Source organism: Eufriesea mexicana, unplaced genomic scaffold (genome assembly GCF_001483705.2).
Source record: "Eufriesea mexicana isolate 0111107269 unplaced genomic scaffold, ASM148370v2 scaffold1049, whole genome shotgun sequence".
Taxonomy (NCBI): domain Eukaryota; kingdom Metazoa; phylum Arthropoda; class Insecta; order Hymenoptera; family Apidae; genus Eufriesea; species Eufriesea mexicana.
In genome coordinates this window covers 642,724-657,736 of record NW_016909187.1, presented here as the reverse complement: position 1 = coordinate 657,736, position 15,013 = coordinate 642,724, and the positions used below count along the sequence as shown (strand labels likewise).

Here is a 15,013-nt window from a genome sequence, read left to right as displayed (position 1 = left end):
TTTACACGAATAGATAAAAATATTAGCTAATATACAGTAGCTTCTCAAACTACCAGAGCCTAAAAGCATTTATGCTCTGGTCTTACATTTTTAATTAAAAATTTTGAAATCAATTTTGTCGCTTTGATCACTTTTAATACGGATATAAGTAATTTCCTATTTTATTTCTTCTGAAACCGGTTATTCGATCAGTCATGGTAGATTCAATGTTAATAAAAATTCAAATTTTACACATCACGATCTTCAACCATCTAAAATAATTCCTCAAGAAAAGGAGGAAAAATAAAATCCTATTACCAGTCTCTTAACACTAAATTTACCATGACTGATGAAATAACCGAATATTTAATTTTAATTGTAATTTATTTCTATTTAATATTTAATTTTGATTTAACACGAAGAAATAAAAGATCTTTCAAAAAGCGAAAGGGGGAATATTGGCAAATTGATTAAAAGTTGCAAATACAGCTAATGAAGGCGATAAAATTGAATAAGGAACTCGGAATAAAAATGTAGGAAATGCTCGTAGCGTTGTATACCGAATTTTGACTAAAAATTTTGAAAATGCTAATTCAAGTCGCGACAGGTTTACTGCTGAGAGATAGATAATAAATAGCAGAAAGGCGATGGTAAAGGGCATGGTAAAAAATGCAGTAATCGGAAAGCGTGGTTCACGCACACGAGGGTCCCGCGACACATGTAGGCACGCGTGTTCGAGCGGGTAGAATTCGTGTACTGGCCGAGTCTCGCGTGTCGGAGCGCCGTTACTCGCCTGACCGTTGTCGCGAGCTGGCCCGCGTCGCACCGGCTTCCTAGCCCCGCTTTCCGGCTGGAAAAGTTCCGTTTACACGCTCGTCGACGAACAAATCATCGCCCGCTGCGATTTGCCATAATTAGCATACGACCCCGCCCACGCGTCCGGCCACGTACGCGGCGGGGGAGTTTTTCACGGGATGTCCCACGCGGACAGGGGCCCACTGCCGTCGCCTTCTTTCGCGTTCGTGGCGGTGGTCGTCCGCTTTGTGTACGTTACGCTCGCATGTTTGGGAAAGCGGATTGGAAATGGCGGTCAGGAGAGAAGAGGGATGAAGAGGTTTTCGGAAAGGAGTTAACGTGGGGGTGGAAATTTAGGTTCCATTGGAAATTTAAACAGTGATGAACTGCCTAAAGGACCGATTCCATATTTTTTATTAAAAATTCAGCATTTAGTGTTAATTTTGTATTTACACTCCTAGATGATTCTCTTAACGTTGATATTATCAATTTTTCAATATTCTTTTCAATCTTAATTTTTTTATTAAATTTAGGTTAAATTGGGAATTTAAACAGTGATGAACTGCCTAAAGGACAGATTCCAAATTTTTTATTAAAAGTTCAGCATTTAGTGTTAATTTTGTATTTACACTCCTAGATGATTCTCTTAACGTTGATATTATCAATTTTTCAATATTCTTTTCAATCCTATTTTTTTTATTAAACCCTCCCTCCTTTATTTTTCTATTTATTGGTCTTTTGACTAGTTATGGTGGGTTCAGTGTTAGGGTAAATATCCCTGGAGGAACGATGAAGGATCTGTAATTGATGAAAAGGATGTGGTAAATTATTAAATTAATATTGGATTGTTAAAAGGATTATATTATAGTTATTCACAGATAAATGTAGCATACTATAGTCATTATATTGATATTAATTTTATATTATTATCCTAACACATATTTTATAATTTTTTTATTTCTTATGTAGAGCAATCCAATAGGATTTTTCCTCCTTATTTATGTACAAAAATTAGCACACCATAATATTAGTCGAAAATGTCAATATAATTGAATTTTTCAGTCAAATTCCATTAAAATTGCAATGGCTATAGCAATTCAATAAGATTTTTCCTCCTTACTTATGGAAAAAATTGTGGAAATTGGAATTAGAATTGAAGTTTGGAAATTGAGGGGATTTAGTGAATTCTAAAATTAATTCAGGTATTGAAATACTCACATTATAATCACTGCGAACTATAATAAATTATAGTTAACATGACAAAGATTTCATAAATAGGTGTAATTCAGAACGGTACATGTATTTCAATATTAATTTCATTTTATCATATATCATATATACTGTGAACACGTACAATTTATCTGTATACCCTTTAAAAGTTATTAAAAAGTTTAAAAAATTCCTTTGAACATAAGCAAATGTTTTATTGATACGCAAACTTTGAAAAGACTCTTGCAGAAACCTTATAAATCTTAGAAATAGATTTCCTGTAGAAATCTTAGAGATAGATGTCGAATTTATCAGGGCATTTAATTTCGTAAAAATAGAAATTTGGATAGGTAGATTGATTACGAAGGTTCGAGGAATTCTGCACTGTGGGTGGGAGGTAATTTTTAGAACGATGGACGCCGCGATGGGAAAAGTTAGTACTCACGAATGGAAATAGAAATTGAACAAGTGTTCTTTTTGTGAACTGGCTTTGAAGGGTCGTTCCTCGTCGTGGGAGGGGTAGAATTTTTAGAAACACGTTACATGTATTAAGAACGAGGAATACGATTTGCGTGTGCCGAGTATTGGTAGTGGGTAAACGAGTTTAAGGGTGTGTGGGGGCGAAAGGATTTTAAGGGCAGACGGAAGGCTTCGTGCAAGAGTTGCTAGAGAGAATTCGTGAGTGCAGGACACGAGTGAGTGAAATTGTTTGTTTCAAAGTAAACATTAATATATCACCTTCAAAATGGCTGAAGTAGCTTCGGTAATTTTAATTCGCGATTGCCTCTACTTAAAAAAATTGAAAAATATGTTCCGAGATGTGACATAAAACATCCATCAACTGTTAAAACTGGTAAACAGGTAATCCTTCATTATAAAACACTTGTTTGATTCGATATAATACGACGTAACACCTCTAATAATTTTTCGTCTGATAGAAAGTAATTTTAAAAATTCTTATTTCTCGTTACTTTCTTTCAAGACAATTGAAGAGCTCTTTAGAAAAATAATTAATATCGCATAAACTCTAACTTCATTTATGACGAATCCAATATAAAATTGCAATAATTGAGTCGCTCACTGCACAAATCGATTAACTCCGCTTTTCGAAAAATCTTAAATTTAAATGCCAAAACACTTGGTATAGTCACAACTTTTACATTTAAGATTTCTCAAGAAGTGAAGTTAATCGATTTGTACAGTGAACGGCTCAATTAGAGAACTCCAGAGAGCTTTTTAATCATAAAATTATACACCTAACGCATGTCTTAATTACAAAAATTGCACGTACGTCCACGTATGTACGTATATATAAATTAGAAAAATTTGATGATTGCTTATTTTTAACCTCGTTGTATACTAATCATAACTCGCATGATGAGATAAAAATCGGAACATTAACCTTCTGACTGCCACGTTGAAATCACATGTTTTTGTTTAGGACGTCACGAGGGTGTACCCCGATAGATGCAAGATTTGTTTTAATATTTTTTTGGTCGACGTTCTAATGAAAATTTTTAATTGTTCAATGGGGCACTTTTTATTTCAAAGCATCTTCTAATTTGCGGTTATATTCAAAATGCACTGACTGTCAATTTTCATTCAACTTTTACAATTGTAGTTTTACAAGTAGTTCAAGCCCTCCGGTCACCAATGACCACCATGGCGCCATAGGAGAAGCCGTGGCTGGTCATATATGACCAACGTGGCAGTCAAAGTGTTAACATGTTTCAGAAATTCTATACTCCACTCAGGATACAAGATATATACAAGCATATTTATCATTATTCCTACGCGATAACACGGAGTGCAGAACAAAGTCGCAAAATTTTTCTCCATTCGTTCCATAGTCAGTGCAATATTGCAAGATGCATCGACTTCGTGGCAGCGAATCGCGGGGCGAAACTTCCCGCGAAATTAATATTAATTACGCTAACCGTTCGGAGATCAATTAATTTATTCGCACGGTAACCGGTAGTCACTTTACAACCGGGGGGCTGATATTCGCGCGCCTAATTGATACATTAATCAAGGTTGATCCCTAGGAAAGAAAGGAATAAAAGAGTCCGACATATATTCGACTGGGAGCAATTTTGCAGACCTCCCTTCCTTCCCGGTTGATCCCGATCGATCTCTGAGGGAACGCGTCCCCGTGTCAGCATGACGGTCAATTAATGCGCTGAATTAATTAGCCGGACGATCAGACCAGTGTACGGAATTAATAATCGTAATGCGAGCTGCGTAATAATTACGACAACCTGCCTTCCACCATCCTTCGCTCAGGTTAATTCAATGTAAATATATGTAAGTGCTACGTATACACGCTCGTGTTCCGGGGGGTACGGCCGATTTAAATGTTCCTCGAGCCTTGGAATTATTGTGATCCTTCGACGAAAAGGAACTGTCCGTGGCGGGATAATAACCAGCATTCGCGTGAACTTCGTACGAACAGCACGCTCCCAATCGAATGTACACGGTGTATGCGAAATTGGAAACAGGTGTTCCCCAGTCGAGAATGGGAATTTTGTTCGATAATCGGAGGCTTCGAATTTTTCCAGTAGTCTTCAGGGATTAAATAGAGGTTAATTGATATTTGGAGATTGTATATTTATTTATTTATTTATTTTTAGGTGGGTAATATTCTTCGGTTGCAATGTGTGAGATGAATATTTAATTAAAGAGATATACAAGGTTCAAATGGTGATTTTTAACACTAGAACTACCGATTTTTAATGGGTATCTAACTATAACCTGCACAGATTATAGTAATTTCAGCGGTACAATGAATATGAGTGAATATATCGATTACAGTTCTTTCTTGATACGAGTTGATATCAATTTTATTCTTAAAGCAGCTGTATGTGTTCGGTGATTGCAAAAAGGAAAATTCTGGGATCAGTTGGTAGTTCTAGTGTTAATATTTTATTGGAAATTTCGCATTCAACATTGTCGCTTTGGTCACCTGTCTTTGAATTTTTCTAGTGATCTTCAGGGATTAAATAGGGGTTGATTGATATTTGGAGATTGTATATTTATTTATTTATTCATTTTTAGGTGGGTAATATTCTTCGGTTGCAATGTGTGTGATGAATATTTAATTAACACTAGGTTTACGGACGCTATCTGTATACCTATTTCTAAAAACACCTGTCAAATTGACAGGTAAAGGAAACCACGTGTCTTTTGTTTTAACGATTAGTTTAATTTAAAGACAATTATATATTATATTAACAGTCTTAATATAAGTTAATTAAATCTGTTACCATCGTATAATTGGAGCAACCCTTCTGTCAAATTCACGGGTTCCGTAAATCTAGCGTTAAAGATATATACAAGGTTCAAATGGTGATTTTCAATATTTCATTGGAAATTTCGCATTCAACATTGTCACCTTGGTCACTCGTCTTTGCGATTTATTTTTGTTGTATCTTCTCGTGCTATATTTATGCAATGTATGAGTTTAATATTTAATTAGGGAGATATTTGAAATGCAACCTACCAAGATCCTAATGGTGATTTGTAATTTTTACGTTTCAAAGTTGTCACTTTGGTCACTCGTCTTTGCAATTTATCTTTCTGATGTCTTCTCGTGTTTCATTTTTTCCTAAATTTCTCTTATTTATTTTTCTTTGAGCAGCCATGGTAGGTTAGTATTAAGATCATACCCTTTTTCGTTGTATAATGGACGTCAGAATAATGATCGATGGTAACATCCCGAGTTCGATTTTTATATTTCGGGAGATAGGGTAAACGCGTTTGAAAAGTTTACCGTAATAAAATACGCGAGGGGCGTGTTGTCATCGCCAGGTAAAAATGCACCGTGGACACACCCTGTATACAGGTGGTTGCGGCTGCAAGCGGCTACGACAGGAAGTCGTTACGGGATACCGGTAACCGTGAGGCTAAGTCAAATCGATGCACGCGAGGTGCTTTCGAAACTCGCTCGCTCCTCCCACTGCAGAAAATAAATAATAACGCGCGAGTAGCCAGTTATTGCTCGTGGGACGATACCACCACCGGGTCTGTCTCGCTTAGGATCTTCCAACTCGTGACAAACGAAACACGTATTTCTTTGTTTACTCTTATTTTCGCTTTTCTCTGGTAATATTTAGATTGTTAATTTGCGAGATAATTACTCATGAAGATGAAATTTTGTATTGCAAATGGCAACTTATGATAGTGGACTTTTGCGAGTAAATAATTCGTCACGACTTAGGTAACTTTGGAACGTGATTGTACCATGTATGATTCATTTTCTTTCCCTTTTCTGGTAATATTTGGATTGTTAATTTGGAAGATAATTTCTGATGAAGATGAAATTAGGTATTGCAAATGGTAGCTTATGATAGTGGATTTGTTATAGGTGAATTATTCGTCACGACTTAGGTAATTTTGGAACGTGATTATACCTTGTATGATTCATTTTCTTTTCTTTCTTTGATAATATTTTGATTGTTAATTTGGGAGATAATTTCTGGTCAAGACAAAAATGCATATTGTAAATGGTAGCTTATGATAGTGGATTTGTTATAGGTGAATTATTCGTCATGACTTCGGTAATTTTGGAACGTGATTGTACCATGTATGATTCATTTTTGTTCCTTCTTCTGATAATAATTGCATTTTTATTTTAGGCGATAATTTATGGTGAAGATGAAAATAGATATTGTAAATGGTAGCTCATGACAGTGGATTTTTATAGCTGAATTGTTAGTGACGATTTAGGTAATTTTAGAGCGTGATTGTGCCATGTATGATTCATTTTCTTTCCTTTTTCTGGTAATAATTGCATTTTTATTTTGAGTAATGATTTATGGTGAAGATGGAAATAGATATTGCAAATGGTATCTTATGACAGTGGATTTTGATGGGTGAATTGTTCATTACGATTTAGATAATTTTAGAGCGTGATTGTGCCATGTATGATTTCTTTTCTTTTCTTTCTTTGATATTTGGGTTGATAATTTGGGAGATAATTTCTGACCAAGATAGAAATGCATGTTGTAAATGGTAGTTTATAACAGTGAATTTTTGTGAGTAAATTGTTCGTCGCAACTTAGATAATTTTAGAATCTGATTGTACCATGTATATGATTCATTTTCATTCCTTTTTCCCAGTAATATTTGGATTGTTAATTTGGGAGATAATTTCTGACGAAGATGAAATTGGATATTGCAAATGCTAGCTTCTGACAGTGGATATTTATGGGTAAATAGTCACGACTTAGGTAATTTTAGAATCTGATTGTATCATGTATATGATTCATTTTCTTTCCCTTTTCTAATAATATTTGGATTGTTAATTTGGGAGATAATTTCTGACGCAGAGAAAATGGATGTTACAAATGGTAGCTTATGACAATGGATTTTTATGGGCAAATAGTTCGTCACGATTTAAGTAATTTTAGAACGTGATTGTGCCATGTATGACTCATTTTCTTTCCTTTTTCTGGTAACAATTGCATTTTTATTTTGGATGATGATTTCTGGCGAAGATGAAAATGGATATTGCAAATGGTAGCTTATGACAGTGGATTTTTGTAAGTAAATAATTCCTCATGACTTAGGTAATCTTAGAGAGTGATTGTACCATGTACATGATTAATTTTCCTTCCTTTTTGCAAGTAATATTTGGATAGTTAATTTAGGAGATAATTTCTGGCCAAGATGAAAATGGATATTGTAAATAATAGTTTATAACATTGGATTTTTATGAATAAATAATTCGTCACGACTTAGATAATTTGGAGCGTGATTGTACCATCTATGATTCATTTTCTTTCCTTTTTCTGGTAACAATTGCATTTTTATTTTGGATGATGATTTCTGGCGAAGATGAAAATGGATATTGTAAATGGTAGTTTATAACAGTGGAGAGAATTAAACTCTTGAGAGAATTAAATAGACACGTGTGTTTCAAGTGTAACCTATGCAATTCGTGCAGTGAATAACCCATATATCCATTCGTGTCCACAAATTATTCTTTTCCTTCAAAAGAAAATTGACAATTCCAAATAAATAAACAAATTTCGCGCTCCATGGATGCTTACTTTGTCTCTGTCAATTATTTCTGCCAAGTAACCCGAAGTTTAGTTAGAAAACTACTTGTGGGATCTGGTACGCGGATTGGAAGACGGAAACGAGAAGCCGATCGAAAGAAACGCGTCGGCTGAGGATGAAAAGCAGTTAACGGCATATCATGAGAAGAGAGAGCGATTCAGCGTCGTGGAGGATCTTTCTCACGGAGCTCTTCGCTATAGGGCAAAGATGTCTGCATATGCCCGACGACACGATTATGATTTATGCCGAATCGAATCGAGCCTGATTTATGAGAACGTAATGTTCTTAACTCTAGGATATGCCTGCCTGGAAGGCGGCTCGTGCAACGATTTCCGAAACGCATTCTGACGGTCGAACTCGAGTGAAACGGTTCAGTTGTCGCTGCAGGCAACGCCATGATAAAAGAAGCGTTTTCCATTAAACACGTATCGGTTTGGCTTACGTTTACTAATAATAGTTCCAAACGGTTTGCACGGGAAATTAGCAGAATCTCCCATTGTACTAGCCCCTCAGAAACGAATTTGTTCCCAGTTCGATGATTACACGGGCCATTAAATTTCAGGCAACGCGGGAAAAATCGAACTGTGATTATACACAATGATATTCCCGAGAGATACATGGCTGTAGATTTATTAGATTAATTAGGGTACTTAATAAAATCTCGAACGAGCAATTATTGCACGCGGATGCAATATCCGAATGATGGAATGGCCAATCTGTGGAATTAAAAATCTTACACAATGCCTGTATCTACACGGTGTTTATCTTAATCTGTAGAATCTAAAATTCTTTTATTATCGAAGTGTGTGTTATTACCGTGATTTACTGCGTGTCCAACTGTCGATGCAAATTTCGTTTGGGAAATTCTGTAATGAGCTGTGATTTATCTCTATATTTCTCTGTGATTTATCTCGTGTTTGTCTATCGCCTCTTTTTCTTCCCCTTCTTGCCCTTTCTGCGTTTCGGAACCACCGTTGGATCTATCAAGGGTGCGAGGGGTAGCTTAGGGGGTGGGCTTCCTAGTGCAAGTCGATCAGCTCCTGGAGAAATTCCGACGATTTCTGTCATCAGGTTCTCTGCTGGACCAGTATCCAATAGATTATCCATCACTCTGTTCTCCAAGTTCGTGAAATTATCTCCAGAGTTGGCTCCTGTTTTGCCTGGGTTCTTCGTGGAGCACTTGTATTCCGGTCCCTCGAGGTTGTTCTTGAAGACAAAGCAGTTGGGAGCGAGGACGTAGGATGTTATGAGGCTTCTGAAGCATTGTGTAATTACGCGATTAAATAACGACGAGATGATATGCTTCAGAAATTATTTCGTTTTTTATTTATTTATTATATAATTTATTATTCGTATTTTATTTTTATCTACGAATTTGAAAAGATTCCCAAAGAGTTTGGTTTATTCGCGATTTTTTTAAGATAATATTTTTAACTTATTTTCTAAATTTTTATACTTTTTAATACCTTCCTAAATTTATAACCCTGATGTCGAGATCTAATTGGCCAGCGAAGCTTTCACCAACATCCAACAGATCAAATGGACCTGTAAATATGTATGGGTTCGGTGTCTCGATGCATGTTGTACCCTGAAACACGAATTTTTCCATAATCTCATTTCCACTGTGATATTGTAAAATAGTAAAAATACTATCGTTGAACATTCCTTAATAAAATAGACATTTTTTGAAATGGTGGAATATTTAAATACTTAACACGTTAAGTGCCCAGCCCGTTTTGCTTGCCGTTCCGTTTAGGCCCAGAATCGGCTGTCAAGTGGGCCACCAATGGCGGGAGAGGTATTCACAAAGCTCGGAGACACTGTACCAATTGTTATAACAGGAATTCCCAAATGTTAGATCCAAAGATGACGAAGAATTTAACACCAGAAGCTAACACCTTTTGGTCCCAGTCTGAGCCGGGCCCGAACGGAAAGACAAGCGCCGTCCCTGGGGATCAGCATAGCACTTAACGTGTTAAAGACATCCGCGCGTTTCTTCCGTCCCACCAGTAATGATATTGGTACAGTATCCCCGGAAATAATAGGTTTCCGATTTTTCCAATTTTCGCCATTACTGGTGGGACGGAAGGAACTCGCGGGAGTCTTTAACGCGTTGAGTGCTATGCTGGTCCCCAGGGTCCAGCCCAGACTAGGACCAAAAGGTGCTAGCTTTTGGTGTTAAATTCTTCGCCATCTTCGGACCTAACGTTTGGGAATTCCTGTTATAACAATTGGTACAGTAATGGCGAAAATTGGAAAAATCGGAAACCTATTACTTCCAGAGATACTGTACCAATTGTTATAACAGTAATTCCCAAACGTTAGATCCAAAGATGACGAAGAATTTAACACTAAAAGCTAGTACCTTTTGGTCCTAATCTGAGCCTGAAGACCGCCCGGGCCCGAAAGGAAAGTCTAGCTCCGTCCCTGGGGACTGGCGTGGCACTTAACGTGTTAATTAGTGATATTTAATAATTTAAAGTATTAATATTTCATACTTTTAATATTTCTAATTATCGTATGATGCATGACAAAGTTGCAAAAATGCAAATTTTATTTTTCTTCCAATTCTGTCAAGATTGCCATAAAATTATTTTAAAAGTGCGTGTTCTGAGAGAAAATATTAAAGTATCGCGAATCTTATCGAGAAAGTTTAATAATAATTTCTCACCATGTCGCAAGCACATCCACTTAGACGAGTGTGTACATAGCACACTGGAAAATTGTCGTCCACCTTAAAAACACCGACCTTTAACCAGGCCTTCTTCATTTTCTTCACCAGCTCCTCGCACGGCATGGAGAAGTGATAAGACTGGCCACCTTTGAACTCATAAACGTAAATTTTTTCGTCTTTAAGAAATCGACCGCGCTCGGGTACTTGAGTGGCTGGGAAATTAATGAACATGACTTTTACGACGAGCGTTGAACCGTCCGTGTCCGTGTATACGTCTTTATTTAACATTAATTGGGATACGTAAACGTCGAAAAGGTATAACCCGATCATAATGGAACTTTATGTTCCATTTAATTCTATGTCTTTACGAGGTTACAAAATACCTGAGAATTTCGCGATATGAAGTTGCCACAGTGACACGTAAATTTATCGAGAATCGTTAGCAACTGTGAACCAAGCGTTCACGTGCAAAATTTCTTTGTAGAGAAAATTTTCTAATTAATTATTCCTAAATTTTTTCTGAAATATATGATTTATTTTTTATAACCGTTTTACACGAATTGACAACAATTATAGGGAAGAGAATTATAGGGAGTCAATATAAGAAGATAGGGAAATTTATATATTTATTAAAATATCTAGGGAATATCTAGGGAAGTTTATATATTTATTGACAGGAGTTCAGAAACAAGGTATTGATTTGCAAATTTTTATATATTTTTAGTATCTCGTTAAAATTATACAAAAATTTGCAAGTTATTTCTTTGTAGAGAAATTTTTCTAATTAATTATTCCTAAATTTTTTCCGAAATATATAATTTATTTTTTTATAACCATTTTATACAAATTGACATCAATTATAGGGAGTCAATATAAGAAGATAGGGAAATTTATATATTTAGTGAAATATCTAGAGAATATCTAGAGAAGTTTATACATTTATTATCAAAAATTCAGAAACAAAGTAATGAGTTGCGAATTTTTATATATTTCTAATATCTCGTTAAAATTATACACAAATTTTTAGGTTATTAATTTTCCTCAGTATAACAGGAATATCAAGGTAATTATGTTCGCGAATCGCAGAATTTTCTAAATATATTCTCAAACCCATAGGTTTCTAGCTAATTACCAAAATTCCACGAGAGTATTAATAAGTACACCGATCTTCCATTAAATTCAATCTTCGTCATGCACATAATTATTTAATCCTCCAGAAGTCTCACACGTCACAGTAAATCAATTAAAATTCTTAACAATTAAAGAGAATTAATCAAAAAATAAACCAAACCTGGACTTCGTGAAAGTTATCTATTTCAAGATAAACACTATAATAAAACCAAGCAGTTCATACTACCATGAAAAAATTTGCAAAAATGATCGTAATAGTATTCGAACCTGTCATCAATTAAATTCAATCTTCATCATGCACATAATTATTTAATCCTCCAGAAGTCTCACACGTCACAGTAAATCAATTAAAATTCTTAACAATTAAAGAGAATCGATCAAAAAATAAACCAAACCTGGACTTGATGAAAGCTTTCTATTTCAAGATAAACACTATAATAAAACCAAGCAGTACATACTACCATGAAAAAATTTGCAAAAATGATCGAAATAGTATTCAAACCTGTCATCAATTAAATTCAATCTTCGTCATGCACATAATTATTTAATCCTCCAGAAGTCTCACACGTCACAGTAAATCAATTAAAATTCTTAACAATTAAAGAGAATCGATCAAAAAATAAACCAAACCTGGACTTGATGAAAGCTTTCTATTTCAAGATAAACATTATAATAAAACCAAGCAGTACATACTACCGTGAAAAAATTTGCAAAAATGATCGAAATAGTATTCGAACCTGTCATCAATTAAATTCAATCTTCGTCATGCACATAATTATTTAATCCTCCAGAAGTCTCACACGTCACAGTAAATCAATTAAAATTCTTAACAATTAAAGAGAATCGATCAAAAAATAAACCAAACCTGGACTTGATGAAAGCTTTCTATTTCAAGATAAACATTATAATAAAACCAAGCAGTACATACTACCGTGAAAAAATTTGCAAAAATGATCGAAATAGTATTCGAACCTGTCATCAATTAAATTCAATCTTCGTCATGCACATAATTATTTAATCCTCCAGAAGTCTCACACGTCACAGTAAATCAATTAAAATTCTTAACAATTAAAGAGAATCGATCAAAAAATAAACCAAACCTGGACTTGATGAAAGCTTTCTATTTCAAGATAAACATTATAATAAAACCAAGCAGTACATACTACCGTGAAAAAATTTGCAAAAATGATCGAAATAGTATTCGAACCTGTCATCAATTAAATTCAATCTTCGTCATGCACATAATTATTTAATCCTCCAGAAGTCTCACACGTCACAGTAAATCAATTAAAATTCTTAACAATTAAAGAGAATCGATCAAAAAATAAACCAAACCTGGACTTGATGAAAGCTTTCTATTTCAAGATAAACATTATAATAAAACCAAGCAGTACATACTACCGTGAAAAAATTTGCAAAAATGATCGAAATAGTATTCGAACCTGTCATCAATTAAATTCAATCTTCGTCATGCACATAATTATTTAATCCTCCAGAAGTCTCACACGTCACAGTAAATCAATTAAAATTCTTAACAATTAAAGAGAATCGATCAAAAAATAAACCAAACCTGGACTTGATGAAAGCTTTCTATTTCAAGATAAACATTATAATAAAACCAAGCAGTACATACTACCGTGAAAAAATTTGCAAAAATGATCGAAATAGTATTCGAACCTGTCATCAATTAAATTCAATCTTCGTCATGCACATAATTATTTAATCCTCCAGAAGTCTCACACGTCACAGTAAATCAATTAAAATTCTTAACAATTAAAGAGAATCGATCAAAAAATAAACCAAACCTGGACTTGATGAAAGCTTTCTATTTCAAGATAAACACTATAATAAAACCAAGCAGTACATACTACCATGAAAAAATTTGCAAAAATGATCGAAATAGTATTCGAACCTGTCATCAATTAAATTCAATCTTCGTCATGCACATAATTATTTAATCCTCCAGAAGTCTCACACGTCACAGTAAATCAATTAAAATTCTTAACAATTAAAGAGAATCGATCAAAAAATAAACCAAACCTGGACTTGATGAAAGCTTTCTATTTCAAGATAAACATTATAATAAAACCAAGCAGTACATACTACCGTGAAAAAATTTGCAAAAATGATCGAAATAGTATTCGAACCTGTCATCAATTAAATTCAATCTTCATCATGCACATAATTATTTAATCCTCCAGAAGTCTCACACGTCACAGTAAATCAATTAAAATTCTTAACAATTAAAGAGAATTAATCAAAAAATAAACCAAACCTGGACTTCGTGAAAGTTATCTATTTCAAGATAAACACTATAATAAAACCAAGCAGTTCATACTACCATGAAAAAATTTGCAAAAATGATTGACATAGCATTCAAACCTGTTGTCAATTATAAATAACGTGAGAACTCGGTTTTCTCCATAAATCCATTCAATTCGCGATATCAAAATTCGATCCATCTCGTGACGAAGCTTCAGCAGAGATGTTCTTCTGATCGGTAAGCAAGATTCGCGAGTCGTTTGTCGAGATCGGTGAATTATAGCCAGGTCACTATGCTCACCGAATCTTTCATGCTCGTCCCGACCGGGTTAAACGCGCCAGTTTGCGAACGATGAAAGACGAAAGGGTTTAGGTGTCTGGGTTAGGCATAGGTTAAGTCAGGGTTAGGAACCGCGAAACCGGTTTGAGAACTCGGAGTCGGTGGTTCAGAGCCGAAGTGATTTACAGTTAGACACGCGGATTGATAGACTCGTTCGCGATAATTGTCGAAACATCGTTAGCTGTTTGTAACCGAATTATTTATTCGCATGATCGTGCGTTGTTTGAGAGATGGCAGATGGTGAAGGATGATTGAGATCAGAGAAACTTAACGCGAAATGAAGCGATTTTGGATCATTCGTCATTGTGCAAATTGTGAACTGGAGTAAAATTAAATTCTAGGGGTTAATTTGTAAGAAATTGAGGGTATAGGAGGAGAAGGATAGGTAATTTTTATATTTTGTTCCGAGTTAGGTAGTTTAACTTTGTATGGAAAACTAGCACGTGAATCCTAGCCTAGGAAATTTATTTACGAGTACTTGGGAGTAAACGCATGCATCTCCCGTCGTCTATTAATATATTCTCAATAAAAATTTCTAGAATTGAAAACCTACAAAGAAAATA

At 34.9% G+C, this 15,013-nt stretch overlaps 1 protein-coding gene across 1 annotated transcript; it reads right to left on the bottom strand.

Annotated features, from left to right (window-relative positions):
* Window positions 1–8,964: 8,964 nt before the first annotated feature.
* LOC108547476 (uncharacterized) lies at window positions 8,965–11,005 on the bottom strand. The gene is made up of 3 exons (XM_017900025.1): window positions 10,715–11,005; window positions 9,510–9,631; window positions 8,965–9,298 (listed from the first exon to the last, which is right to left on the bottom strand). The coding sequence occupies exons 1-3, from the start codon at window positions 11,003–11,005 to the stop codon at window positions 8,965–8,967; spliced, it is 747 nt and encodes a 248-aa protein (XP_017755514.1).
* Window positions 11,006–15,013: the final 4,008 nt, after the last annotated feature.

What these genes read in the sequence shown, in the direction of transcription:
- LOC108547476 (XM_017900025.1), bottom strand. Translation starts at nt 11,005, where the DNA reads ATGTTAAATAAAGACGTATACACGGACACGGACGGTTCAACGCTCGTC. An exon ending in GTGGATGTGCTTGCGACATG is followed by an intron (nt 9,632 to 10,714) that starts GTGAGAAATTAT and finishes TTCGTGTTTCAG; the next exon opens with GGTACAACATGCATCGAGAC. An exon ending in AGGGTTATAAATTTAGGAAG is followed by an intron (nt 9,299 to 9,509) that starts GTATTAAAAAGT and finishes ACAATGCTTCAG; the next exon opens with AAGCCTCATAACATCCTACG.